The 13,885-nt window shown below is 42.8% G+C and overlaps 1 protein-coding gene across 1 annotated transcript; it reads left to right on the forward strand.

The window, feature by feature from the left end:
- Positions 1 to 121: 121 nt before the first annotated feature.
- On the forward strand, positions 122 to 9,844 carry mmp14b (matrix metallopeptidase 14b (membrane-inserted)). The gene is made up of 10 exons (XM_084707315.1): positions 122 to 738; positions 5,062 to 5,210; positions 5,530 to 5,652; positions 6,236 to 6,543; positions 6,723 to 6,884; positions 7,145 to 7,308; positions 7,463 to 7,601; positions 7,706 to 7,856; positions 8,163 to 8,278; positions 8,494 to 9,844. Exons 1-10 carry the CDS (start codon positions 643 to 645, stop codon positions 8,901 to 8,903), a joined length of 1,818 nt encoding a protein of 605 aa, XP_084563441.1. The 5' UTR covers positions 122 to 642; the 3' UTR covers positions 8,904 to 9,844.
- Positions 9,845 to 13,885: the final 4,041 nt, after the last annotated feature.

Genomic DNA, 13,885 nt, shown 5'->3' on the forward strand with positions numbered 1-13,885 from the left:
AAAAGGCTAGCCTACTAATTCAAAGGTCACCAGCAATATATAATAACCGTTTTCCAGCTAGTTCATCGTGCTGTAAAAGGGAAGGGCTTAACTCCAAAAGGGGAGGTTTATTAATTTTCCAGCATAGGCTTCCTGAGACTTAGTCGAACACCACGTCTGCAGCTGCGTGAAACGGGGAGAGGAACGAGCATCCAAATAATTTGTCGAAAAGTTAAAAACGATTAGGAACTAACTACAAAGGAATTGCACACTCGCTGTGGAGCGGCGATTATGAAAACACAAAGTAGTCAGTTGCTAAATATGGAAAGAGCCTCAGCTGTTTAAAATAATATTTATCAGCTTCTCCCAAAATTCATAACTAAACTCGAAATTTAGGCTATTGTTTGGGTAAACAGGAAAGAAATGCGCGGATGTAACAAATGCAAAGTAGAGTACACATCTTTTTCTGTTATTTTAGCCTAATTTAACGATTTGTTTCCCCAATCGGTCGTTGCTTCGTGGTAAGAGTTGTTCTTCAGACTTTTTTTTAGGGAATTTCACAATAGGCCTATAATGTTTTGACATTAAGAAAGAAAACAGCCAAAAGTGTACAGATTTTAAAGAGGTCATTCGAAGAATTTCGCCGGTAGACGTTTCTGGGAGATGGCACTCAGATTAAGGCCGCTTGTTCAACTGCTGCTCCTGTTGGCATGGAACTTCAGCGCTCTTCGAGCAACACCACGAGATGTGAAGCCAGAGGTGAGTCAAACTCTTCAAGGTCAGCGACCGTAAAACAGATGTTAGCCTATTTAATTTTAAGTTTGATTAGAAAGAAAAGTGAAAATACATTAGGCTCAGAGCTAGGCCTATGTGTTTTAACGGATTGGCCCAGGACCTAAATCCATTAAGTGTATTGCCAACATTTTCTTAATTAATTTCAAATAAAGAAGGCAAATTTAAAAAAGCTGAAAACAATCCTGTGTAGGCTAACACTGGTCTGCCCGAGTTGTTAAGCTATAAGTCAGTTTGCGGAGTGGATGATGACCCAGGCAACCTACACGGACCATATTAAGCCATAATAGCTCAATCTTTCAAAATGCTTAGGTAGCCAAATTCAAGAACAAGAATGGGCAAACAGAAGTTCTGTTGGAAATCTTTTTTTTCTCAGAGATGCTGAGATGCAGTTGAGGAGTCTTAACTTTGAATGTGTGTGGTCATCACTAGCAGGGGAGTACAGTGGTCAGGATCATCACCAAGAGAAAATGTTGTGTTTATTTCACAAGAAGTCACCACACTGTGTCACCCACCTCACATATGCACACCAGTTTCCCCCTTCATATCTGTCATAGTAAACGATCAATGATCTCGTCAATACAAATCATCTTGGAAACAGAAGAAAAAAAAACTACACAGTTTGGTGGCATCAATGTATTTGCAATAATTTAATACAAACTACATGCACCTAAATTGTATTTCCAGTACTTCAAATTGAAAAAGTAATCATAATATAGCAATAATGAAACTATTCTGACTCACATTAGTAAGGTGCAGGTAAGTAAAGACGTTTTCCCAAGTATACTTATCTAACCACATCCTTTACAACTGTTGAGTCAAACAGTAAGTTGAGGTGAGTGGTTAGTTTGAGATCCAGAGGAAGTCTAAAGTTGTATGGGAAAGGTTACATCCCGTGGCGTGTGGGACTTCCTCCGGACGTTAACCACCTCAGTGTCTCAGTGACTAAATGTCTGCTAATAACAGCTTACTGGGCCACTTACACACACACACACACACATATAGGTCACTCAGTACAAAGGGGACCAGCTCAACGGAAATGGGCATGAAATGACGGAATGAAGGAGGAAAGAGAGGGGGGCAGTCATCACCACATGAAGAGGAAAAGAAAAGAAGCCATTGTGAAGATGATGCAATTTGGGAATCACAGTGGCTGGAGTCATGAATGGAGCAATTAGCTATCTCACTGGAAGAGGATGTATGTTCTCAAAGCCAGACCTTCCTTGAATACAATGGCTGCATCCTTAGTCCTATTGACTTCAAATGGATGAAAACTCTTACACATGCATTAACAAGTGGTAACATCAGTGATGAGGGAGGAAAGACACGTGTTCAACTCAACATCACCACGAGGGAAAGATGTAGGGAAGTTATTGACAAGGTCAATTCATTTTCCAATAAATATGGTGTCTGTCAAATAGTTAACCCCCACTAGATGTTAATGTCTGATACTTACATTTACATTTATTCATTTTTGCAGACGCTTTTTTCCAAAGCGACTTCCAAGATTTCTTCTAAGTACTTATCTGTCATTCAGATGTGCTGAATGATGGCTTTTGGAAGCAGAGCCATGTTGTTGCTTTGTATTGTTGTTGGCAAAAATGTATCGTTTCAAAGACAGCATCTGGGGATTTCACATTCCCTATGGAGGGGGAGAGGGGCGATTTACACACAGGCCACAAACAACAAGAACATACACACAAACACGCACACACGTATAATAATATTGCATTGGTGGCATGTGCCTGTTTAGGTTTGAAATGATTGTGGATAATGGTTGATGAACTTGTGTTATTCTAGTGTTTTGTTCGTAGTCATTGTGACGGTGTAAGTATATTAGTAATCTGGAGAGCTGAGCTGTATCCCTGTAAGGCTGTCTTGGACTACATCACTGTTGACCAGAGTTTCTTTCCATTGGCCCAGAGCAAATGGAACAACTGACAATCTTTTTTTTTTCCTCTCTAAAATTCAATTCAATCACTTTAGTTCTCATTCTATGTAAGGATTCATGGACACAAACGCTCTCTCATATCTCTCTCACAGACAAACCGACACAGACACAATTATATCCTATAATGTCTGAAAGGGTTTTGAGCCATATATCTTTGAACTCTCATAAAAAAGATTCTGTGCATTCTTTAGTTAAATAAATTAGTAATTGACAGAGCCATTTCTTCATCATACACTGTATAGCCCTACCACTGTGACTACTTTAGCTGATGCTGTTGTTAAAAATAACATAACCCTGTGATGAATAAGACTTTGTGAGCCACCTATGGGACCAAGTAAAAGTGGTGTGGAACCTCTTTTGGTGGGAACAAGTTTCTAGTGTCATTGAATAGAAGTCCTGTGGCCATTTTCCTCAAGGCCAACATTTGAACCTTAACAGTACCAATGTGTAAAATACTTTGTATCGTGAAAAAACACAAAAAGTAACTATGCATTAATGTGCACCAAAAACACAAAAACTAATTTTTATTTTTGTGTTTCTTAAGCATAAGAAAAAATGGTACATCCCTCATCTTTCAATAAGTATGTGTACAATTTTTTTTACAGTATGCCACTCTTTCACACTGAATTCCGGATGATAATGTACAGTATTTCTCTTCTTCATGCTGGTTGGACAGTGTAACAGTATGCTGGAACAGATAGTCTTTTATCAGCTTTGGAGCTCCATGAATTACAGCCAAAATACTTAATTCAGAGAGGGCATCTAGAAAGGATGTCCAGACAGAGAGAGAGATGTTCATCTTTTGTTCAGAAGTTTAACATCTTTTCAATTATTCTTTTCTCAAACCATCATTTAATCTAGATTTTCTGTCACATTGTGTGATTGGGTTGAATTAGGAGCAGCACATTATTGCACATGCTTTCTCTCACTCTCATGTGTGCGTGTGCTAACTGTACACCTACGAAACCCACGAACACAGGGAATAATGTACCTCAGAGTGTTTTATTTGATCATAGCACATGTTGAAACATAAAAATGCTGAAATGGCAACCAAACATCTTGAAGTTCTGCTGATTATGTGCCTGGTTCGTGGGCAGCTCCCCAGCAGATAGTCTACTGTAATGATCTGACTCCATACTTTGATCTGGGTGTGGTTGTTCACAATTATTTACCCTCAAACCTCAAGGTTTTCCATAAGAGAGAGGGAGGAGTTGAGTGGGAGACAGGGATGAAGGAGATTAAGACTTGACTTTGAGGTTTGGAAAGGATTGCAAAGAAATTCCCAGGAACTTCTCAGTAAATTACTGACTGACATTGCTGTTTAAACAGAGACACTGACTAACTTTGCTCCCCCCCCCCCCCCCCTTCACAATCTTTCTCTCTTTCGGTGACACACACACATGTAGCAACATTCATGTAGCTGTGAAAGAGGTTCATTAAATGAAGATAATGTCAAAGACTCCACTAACTCACAGAAGTCACAGTGCTGTTACCACCTATTTGGGAACTGGGAAAAGGGTATAGCAGAAACAGTGTGGGTGGAGTTTGGAATGGAGCCGGTGGAACTCCTCCAGATAATAGACCTGTCCAGAACTAGAGCAAGATGGCTTTCCAGGGAAACATAAGGTTATGTACAGTATACAACCAGTATCTCTGCTCACACTGAAACCAGGCAATATTAGGAGTTTTGCTCTTAGGTAAATATAAACCACAGTATAAATGTGATTGTATATCTGTTTGTAAGAAGTTATACTGTTTTGGTCGTTTTTGGGATGTTGACATTTAGGTAAATCATTAATCCTACTAACTAAATGTTTTTAGTTTTGCTGTGTGTCAAATGGGTTTCAGTGTTTCTCTTCTCTCGATACCTCTAAGGTGTTTTTATGTTACAGTGTGTTTTTTGTATAGAAACTGGAGGAGGAAATAGGGGGAACACAGGACCATTTCTAGGAGCCCTATCTAAAGACTAAACAAAAGCTATCTAGCACCATGGATGCGGCATCTTCTGTCTGTGCTTGCGAAGGCTATGTTGATTGTCACCCCCCCTCCCATATTGTGATACTATTTAAACTATTTAACTGCCCTTCGTTCCTGTATTCTTTGTCCAGTCTTCTGAGATGCTCAGCTTGAGTGTATCAGACACCTGCACCATACACATCTATAATAAATGCTATTTGGCAACTGACTTTGTTGATTTAGTACTTTCCCAGCAATAGGGTACACAAGAGACTTCTTCTAAACACAGTTTCTCACTCTGCGTATCTGATACTTCACATCTACACGTGTCTCTCCCACTGACTGATGTGAATCCCCTCTCTCCTCTGCTCGCTCCACCGCAGGCCTGGCTGCAGCAGTATGGCTACCTGCCTCCAGGTGACCTGCGGACGCACACGGCCCGCTCTCCTCAGTCCATCACCTCGGCCATCGCTGCCATGCAGAGGTTCTACGGTCTCACCATCACAGGCTCCATCGACCCCGACACCGTCAAGTAAGATCACCCTGGGTTAGACAAGACTAAGACGCAGGGCTTTGAGCCACTCTTCGCACACCTGTTTAGAAGGAAGATGGTTAGTTACTCAGATAAGGTTAAGAAGAGAACAGTTACTTGTGTTTTTAATTGTGAAATAAGAAGTTGATAAAGTTCCTACAATTAACCACGGATCTGAAAAATTTAGAAACGTTTTTCAAACAAAGTTCAAGGTTCTTCATGAGTTCTAATAATTAGGAAGCCATTTTGTCACAGGCTACAGAGCCTGATATAGTGTTCTTGGGCTCAGTGTGACCAGTGTGTGATGTGTGTGTGCCAGAGCCATGAGCAGACCACGCTGTGGCGTGCCAGACAAGTTTGGCACCGAGCTGAAGACCAACCTGAGGAAGAAGCGCTTTGCCATCCAGGGCCTGAAGTGGGAGAAGAGAGACATCACCTTCTCGTAAGTCAGCGCCTTGAAGTACCACTGTCGTACACAAACTTGACAATGGGTCAAATGTGATTCCATACCCAAACATGGCATGTTATCCTATGGTGAAATCAATGCACAACATAGTACTGTATATAGGGTCAGATGGCAGAGCGGTTAGGGAATCGGGCTACCAATCATAAGGTTGCATGTTCGATTCCTGGCCGTGTCAAATGATGTTGTGTCTCTAGGCAAGGCACTTCATTCTACTTGCCTTAGGGGAAATGTCCCTGTACTTACTGTCAGTTGCTCTAGATAAGAGCTTCTGCTAAATGACTAAATGTAAATGGTTTGGAAATCATTTGCACAATATCATTTATGTAGACGGGTGAATGTTTGAGACCGAGGCATGAACATGCATTCAGTTTTATGTCACTATTGATCTCATTTAATCCACCACCGGCCCTCATTTTGTCTGTATCAACATCATACTCTGCCTGACCCCCCCTCGGCCTGCTTCTTGCCTCATTGAAGGCAAAATGAAAAACGTGTGTTTTCTAACTCTAATTCTAGCTCTGGTCTCCCATACTGCTCTTTCTCCCTGTCTCTCTTTCAGTATACAGAACTACACTCCTAAGGTAGGGGAGTATGAGACCCATGAGGCTATCAGGAAGGCCTTCAAGGTCTGGGAGAGCGTCACTCCTCTGCGCTTCCGGGAGATTCCCTACAGCTACATACGGGACAAGGTGGAGGAGTTCGCTGACATCATGCTCTTCTTCGCTGATGGTTTCCACGGTGACAGCAGTCCCTTTGACGGCGAGGGCGGGTTCTTGGCCCATGCTTACTTTCCCGGTAACGGTATTGGCGGAGACACCCACTTTGATGCCGCAGAGCCGTGGACTGTAGGCAACCAGGATCTGTTGGGTGAGCGACCTGGGATGCCCTGGTAGAGGGGTGGGGTTGGGGGAGGGGGTTAAGAAAGAGAAAGTGATTGGAAAGTTGTCAGGAAAAAACAGAATGAGAATTTGACCGTTTCTAAAACTAAAGGAGACTTTGTAAAGAGTTTTGTCTGAATGACTGACCTGATCCTGCGTCTGTCTCAGGTAATGACGTCTTCCTGGTGTCAGTCCATGAGCTGGGCCACGCCCTGGGACTGGAACACTCCAACGACCCCTCGGCCATCATGGCACCATTCTACCAGTGGATGGACACGGATAACTTCCAGCTGCCGGAGGATGATCGGCGGGGCGTACAGCAGCTCTATGGTGAGTCACAGGCAACGACTCATACCATGACAAGCGTAGTGTCACTGAATAACAGTTAGTATGTCATCTACGTTAACATGCACAGATGCACAGAATCCCTTCTGAAGAAAGGAAAACAAAAATGGTGGATAACAGATCCTGAAGGAAATGACTTGATCCTGTTCCTCCTGTGGTTCAATTATGTTTGAGGTTGATGTTAGATTTATTGCATTACAATATATATCAATGCATCGATGAGGTATTCTGTCCCTGTGTTATAGGGTCTGGATCTGGTCCTCGCCCCCCGCCCCCTGTAACACCCCACACGCCTTATGACACACCAGGGCCCACACACAGACCTGGGATCCCTCGCTTTGGCCCCAATGTCTGCGAGGGCCACTTTGACACTATAGCCATCCTCAGAGGAGAAATGTTTGTCTTCAAGGTACTTATATAATATGCATTTTGTTGTGTATTTGCATACTGACAAATACATTTTAGCTAGTGGCTCATTATTATAGAAATAAAAACAGCATTTAAAAAACACTGTAGAATAACAGTAGTGAACAGCTCTTGAAACCTTTTTTATTTTCTTCTAGGATAAGTGGTTTTGGCGTGTCCGTAACAATCGAGTGTTAGAAGGATACCCAATGCCTATTGGCCATTTCTGGAGAGGCCTACCTTCGAATATCAATGCCGCTTTTGAAAGGGATGATGGAAAATTTGTATTTTTCAAAGGTAAATCTTGCTTTTCTTCTGCTTAGATTTCCATACAATACGTCCAAAGACAAATATTTGTATGAATTCTTTGTAATTCTCCCTTTATCTGTCTCTCCCTGTAGGAGACAAGTACTGGGTGTTCACTGAATCCAACCTGGAGTCTGGCTATCCTAAGACTATAAAGGAAATGGGCTCAGGTCTCCCCAGAGACAGACTGGATGCTGCCCTGTTCTACACCCCCACTGGACAGACATACTACTTCAGAGCAAACAAGTACGTCACCTCCCTCAAGTCGTCATGCTGGCGGCGTTGTAAAATGAGTTGGGCTTTTTCATCTTCTTCTTTCTTCTTCTGTTTTTGGCTGCAAATGTGTTTTAATTCTGTGTTTCACTTAGTTAGTTTAGTCTCAAGCTCAGTGGCCCACCCAATCCGCTTTCTAAAAACACACCAACAGACCAACCACCTAGATACTTAGATGAAGACAATTAAGCTTGTACTTGTGTGGTCAAGACGGGCTGTTGTCGCCTAGCGGATGCATGCATGGCGACCTGGAACATGTCCTTGTCTGGCTCCTTCCAGGTATTACCGCTTCAATGAGGACACACGGTCTGTGGATCCTGAATACCCCAAACCCATCAGTGTATGGCAGGGAGTCCCGGACAACATTAAAGCTGCCTTCATGAGCAGGGATCAAGGTAACAACTTGAACACAATGTGCATGTGTGTGTGTGTTTGTTAAGTTATTCAGACAGAAAGAGCCTTTGAGACTCTTTTTGAAGGAGTCCTGCAAGCCATTCTCATACAAAATCTATCCTTACAAACACTCAAGTACAAAAACAGCTCTAAAACAAGCCATGACCATCCATTTATAATACAACCTAATCCACGTGCTTCCATATCTCCTCCTCAGGACACACCTACTTCTACAAAGCCAACAAGTACTGGAAGTTCAACAATCAGATGTTGAGGGTGGAGCCGGGCTACCCCAAGTCTGCCCTCCGAGACTGGATGGGCTGTCCAGAGGAGGACCCCAAGACCGACGGCAAGGGACCCGGAGGCCCCGACAGGGACCGTGACGACAAAGACAGGGAGAAGGACGAGAAGAACGAGGTGGACGAGGTGGAGCGTGAGACGGAGGTGATCATAATCGAGATGGAGGACGATGGGGGAATGGCCGGGGGCGGGGCGGCGGCGGTGGTGATTCCTCTCATGCTGCTGGTGTGTGTGGTCCTCACCCTGGGGGCCCTGCTCTTCTTCAGGAGGTACGGGACACCCCGCCGCCTCCTCTACTGCCAGCGCTCCCTACTGGACAAAGTGTAGAGCAGGAAGGGTGGGGGAGGAGAGATGAGGGGAGGGTGAGGGGAGACAGTGAATGAAGAGAGGAGAAAAGTTTCAAGAGAGAGGAGAGTGAGAGGAGAAAGACAGGGGGTGAAAAAGGGAAAATGAGAGAGAGAGCCGGAGGGATGAACTAGAGCAAGACTCTACTTGATAAGACATTCCTACCACTGCCAAACTAAACACAGATTCCTTTTGCTCTTTCTCTCCCAGTCAGTAGCTTAATCTCAGTTCCTTTGTCTTTTCTATACTTTGTATCTCTCTCTCTCTCTCTCTCTCTCTCTCTCTCTCTCTCTCTCTCTCTCTCTCTCTCTCTCTCTCTCTCTCGTTGTGGTTGTTGACGCCAGCTCATTGCTGTTTGGTTAGTCTTACTAAATGTTTTTTTTTTTAGATGTTCTAGATCAGTGTTTGTGTCCCTGTGAATTTCCGCTTCGAATCCAGCATCTGATTATGTTCTGCTTCTTGATAGTCGTTGATGCTAGATGATGTCTTACTGTCGGTCTTATATCACCACATGCAAACACACTAAAAAACAAGTACACACAAACACTGATACACGCAATCACTTTTTACCCTACATTCACTAGAACAATGCCAAACATTTCAACTTCAGTGAGCCAGTATCAAGCAATTTGTCTTTAACACTCTTTTATATTAAACTTTTTTAGTAACAGTTATTATTATGATGAATGGTGTTGTCATTATTATTGTGACTATTACTATTGTTATTGTTGTTCTCCATGTATAGAATGTGTTTTATTGTACATTGTCATTAAATGTCCTGCTGGACAGGGAACTGCATTTTGAAAATGGCCTTAATTTTATATTTGACTTGGGGAAAGTGAATGGGACGGGGATAGATTATTTTGAAACTTGATTGTTTTTATTCCATCTCAAATGAAATAAATTAAAGATATTGAAAATGACTCCTTTTGTCATTGCACTTGTTTACAGTTCTCATTCTCAAATCATGGTGCTGTGTTCTTTTCAGGGAGGAAGGGGTTTCCTGTAGTTCAAAACAATAATAATATTAATGATGATGATAATAATGGTAACTATCTAAACAATTTCGATGAAATTGTGATGTCTGTCTTTTCCACTTTTATATTGAAAATAAAACATTTTCAAAGATTTCCATGTGGTTTATTTATTCACATGTACATACAAGCTGTTGTTTTTTTTTTACCTTGAAGTTGAATATTTCAACTAATGTTGAAACAAATAATTGACTTAAAACCCTACTGACTGCTGCATGTCCTATCGTCTGGTGTGTCCTCATCACAGTCCCCTCACTGGAAGTGATCCTCCTAGTCTTCCTGCACCTCCAGGCTTCTTGCTCCCGGAGAGCTCTTTCTTCTTACTGGGGTCTGGAAACTGGCAGGCCTGAAACTGGGTCGGAAAATACAGACCGTGTCCAATGATTAAATGAAAGCAGGGGTGAAGAAGATTGAGTAAACCCTTTGGCGCGCGCAAGCATCAGGAAAACAAATCTCAGCTGAAGTGTGTGTGTGTGTGTGCATGTGTGTGTGTGTGTGTGTGTGTTATGAGTCAATAAAGCCTGTAATCAAACAGCAAACAAGCAGGCAAAGGCGTCTCCTCCTTACTAATGAGGCCGCTGACAAACAGCTGACATTATGAACATGAGCATGAGAGAAAGCAGAGGGGGGAAATGGGTTTAGTCAGTATATGATATATATGATTAAAACAAAAGGGTTTATGTAGTTAAGTTGATGAGCTATTTTCCTATGTGTGTTAAAATAATTTAGGTCACCATGCATTTCCATCTGGTTTGTGGGAGAACGTTTTTAGGGCTGAGAAGTTGAAAGTCACGAGGCATAGGCGGAGGGAGGGATGGAAGGCGAGAGGGAGGGAGAGGGTAGGAGGGAGGAAGGGAGAAAGAGAGAGGGGTAAGTCACATTTGGAGTCCAGAGATGAAGCAGAATTCCATGAACAACATCTGGAATTCCAACTGCAATCACACATCCAGACACACAGCAGGACATCATTTTGGAGGAGGTTTGGCAGGGTGTTTGCACTGAGTTTGTGTATCATATCCATATATCCATTTCCTAAGTATCTACCTACATATTTTGCACTTTAGGGAATAGGATATGTGCTAAGTGTTGTTTGTATGTGTTTGTCTCCTTCATTCTCTGGAAACACATGCATCAGACATTTTGAGAATGCGTGTTTTGTAATGTTGATGTTTAAGAGTGTGGATGTGGATTCAGGCCCATATTCAGGTCTGAATCTGCAGTCCACAAAAACAACCTCAGCACACAACCCCCCCCCACACACACACACACACACACACACACACACACACCCAGACTTCCCTCTGTGTAACTGGAGACATTTTCTTCGCTTACTGTCAAGTGACTCACTGTCTTTCTCAACTCTGAAAGACCACATTGCAAAACTTCTCTATTCTCCTGTCAATTGTCCCCAATGCAAGGATTTGATTTAAACTAAATCTCCCTCTCGGTCTCCCTCATTTACTTCCCCTTCTTTTTCAAGGCTCTCTATCTCTCTGTAAAACACTTCCTGTGACTATTTAGCTACCCTTTAGCCCACCTGCTAATGAATGGAGACTTGGCAAAGACTAGTCTGCCCCCAGTGTGACATCACAGCATTGCTCTTATCGCTCTTGGCTGCGTTTCCCAATAACAATGGATCTTAGCAACGATCGAGCAAAAAAACTAAACCATCGATATTCCTTACGTGCGTTTCCCAAACATGATCGTAAGGAGTAGGGTAATCTATGCGCTTTAAAGAGTTACGAATTTTCAAGAGACACTTAAGCTACGATGTCTTTGGGAACGGCCCGTAAAATTAAGATTCGTCCTATGATGGACGCAGCCCTGGATAAGAGCGTCTGCTAAAAATGACTAAATATATTCCCAGGCAACCATAAACTGTCCCTGTGACAGAGACTGAAACGATAATGTAGATGCAATATAGTGAACATAACAGAGTTACTGTGTCGTGTATAAACATCTGCTTAGTATGGATGATCGTGGGCATTCTAAAGGGCAAGCAGCACCATAGGCTATAGAAAATACATATGGTTCAGTTTAAAACATCCACATCCTGCACAAAAACACTGATACACACCAAGTAGCTTTGTATATGTGTGTGCTTTCCCCCTACTCAATTCATGTATGTCAATGGCACAGTGGTACAGTGTCTTGCAGCAAGAAGTTCCTGGTTTCAATCCCTGCCTGGGACCTTTTGGAGTTTAGGTTGAGGATCTTGACTGCCTGTGATAATCTCTGTTTTTCTCTTTTCTTTAGTAAAAAAACTATGCATCTTTTTTTACACAGTATCCGACATTGTTCTGTTTTCTTATGGTATGTGGTTATGTCTGTCTCTCCCTCGCAGTGCTGAATCTGCAGCTATCACTCGAAACAGCTGCATTAATGTGCTTCTGCTATGTAACACACAGTCTGCACTTTGACATGGGTGTGGTGTTATAGAAACTATTTTATGGCCAAAAAGGTATTGTGTGAACATAATACAGGTGGTAGGAAGTTAAACAATCAACATTTCTTAACACCATCATTACTTTTTTCACTCAGATGGCACCGTTTCCTAAACCAAGCAGGAAGAGACTCCCTTGTAAGAGCTGCTGAATCAGACCCACCTACCTTCCCTTCTCACCCCAACCCCAGCTACCCTCGCACTGACCCAGTCACATCCGTTCGGAAACCCCCCTGCTTCAACCTCGGCCTGGTCTGGACGACACACTTGAAACAGATCTGCTTACTATATAATAGTATAGAAATTCTAGATAACATTGGAGGGCTCAGATAACCATTCTTACCCTTTCTTCCATCTCTCTCTTTCTCTTGTAACAAACTACATTACAACTTAACACTGTTAACAACGTTTCTCTCTCTCCTTAATTGCTTTCATGCACTAGGCTACATCTGTTTCTCATAAGCACACATATGTCATCGCAAAGCAGGAGAGAGAAAAGGAAAGGCGTGCAAGGAGGACCAAAAACAACACCAAAAAATGCAGTACAAGATGTGTTCAACTGTAGGTCTCCACATGTGGCAACAAATATCAACTGTTGAGTCTTTTCACCAGATAAGCACTGTTTTCTTTGCATTTTAGACAGGTAAACTAAATTGTCTAAAGGGACAGTAGAGGGAATAGACGGTAACAAAAATGGTGTGTAACAAAGTGTGTCTATGTGAGTGAAAGAGGAAAAAAGTGAGTTCTGAACGGCCACATCAGAAGTAGCCTTTGAAAGAAGAGCTGTATGGTGGGCCTCAGTGTTGTGTTCCTCTGAGAGAGCTGGACACAAAGACCCATGTGGTTTCACTGAGGATGAAGAGAGAAGGAGGGGGCTGGGGGGTGGGGGTGGTGCTTACAGGGCTGGAACTCTTGTTTTTACAGCCCTGTCATCAGCATACACAGGCCCAACTCAGCTGACTCGGCTGGTATGGTTAGTGGAGTTGGGTGCATCCTTGACCTGAGTTCTACCCTTAACAGAGGTGGTCAGTGGTTGTGTCTAGGCCATCGACCAGAGACACATGCTTTCTTTCGGTTCCACTGAGACCTGAGGGCAGCTGTGTTGTTACACCAAGTCAGCCTATTTCAGCAAGCTGCAGAGCTGAAACAGCTCGCTTTGCCTGTCTGTCGTGGTGTTGTGCTGGACTGGTGCCAGCCTGCTCGATGTTGGAAGCTTGGGCTGTCTTTCTCTCCTCTTTCAGCTGAGAGGATAGTAGTCACTGACTGTGACTACAGCTCATATGTCTGTCACACAGACCCACAGAATAAAAAGTCTGTTTAAGCCACCCCGGAAACACCACACTCCAAGGACCAAAATACCTTGTCATCTATTTAGCAACATATTTACACCCACACATGCACGCAGATATTCATGAAACGGGAACCAAGTGATCTTCTCGCTGAGGATATTACATGAATAGAGGCAGAACATTTGCTTTATCTTAATA

This window comes from Hypomesus nipponensis, chromosome 10, assembly GCF_054491055.1.
Source record: "Hypomesus nipponensis isolate SF chromosome 10, ASM5449105v1, whole genome shotgun sequence".
NCBI lineage: Eukaryota > Metazoa > Chordata > Actinopteri > Osmeriformes > Osmeridae > Hypomesus > Hypomesus nipponensis.

Bases quoted from the DNA above. Each gene is read 5' to 3' on its own strand.
- mmp14b (XM_084707315.1), top strand. From the start codon at position 643: ATGGCACTCAGATTAAGGCCGCTTGTTCAACTGCTGCTCCTGTTGGCA. The intron at 739-5,061 runs GTGAGTCAAACT...GCTCCACCGCAG, and splicing joins CACGAGATGTGAAGCCAGAG to GCCTGGCTGCAGCAGTATGG. The intron at 6,544-6,722 runs GTGAGCGACCTG...CGTCTGTCTCAG, and splicing joins AGGCAACCAGGATCTGTTGG to GTAATGACGTCTTCCTGGTG.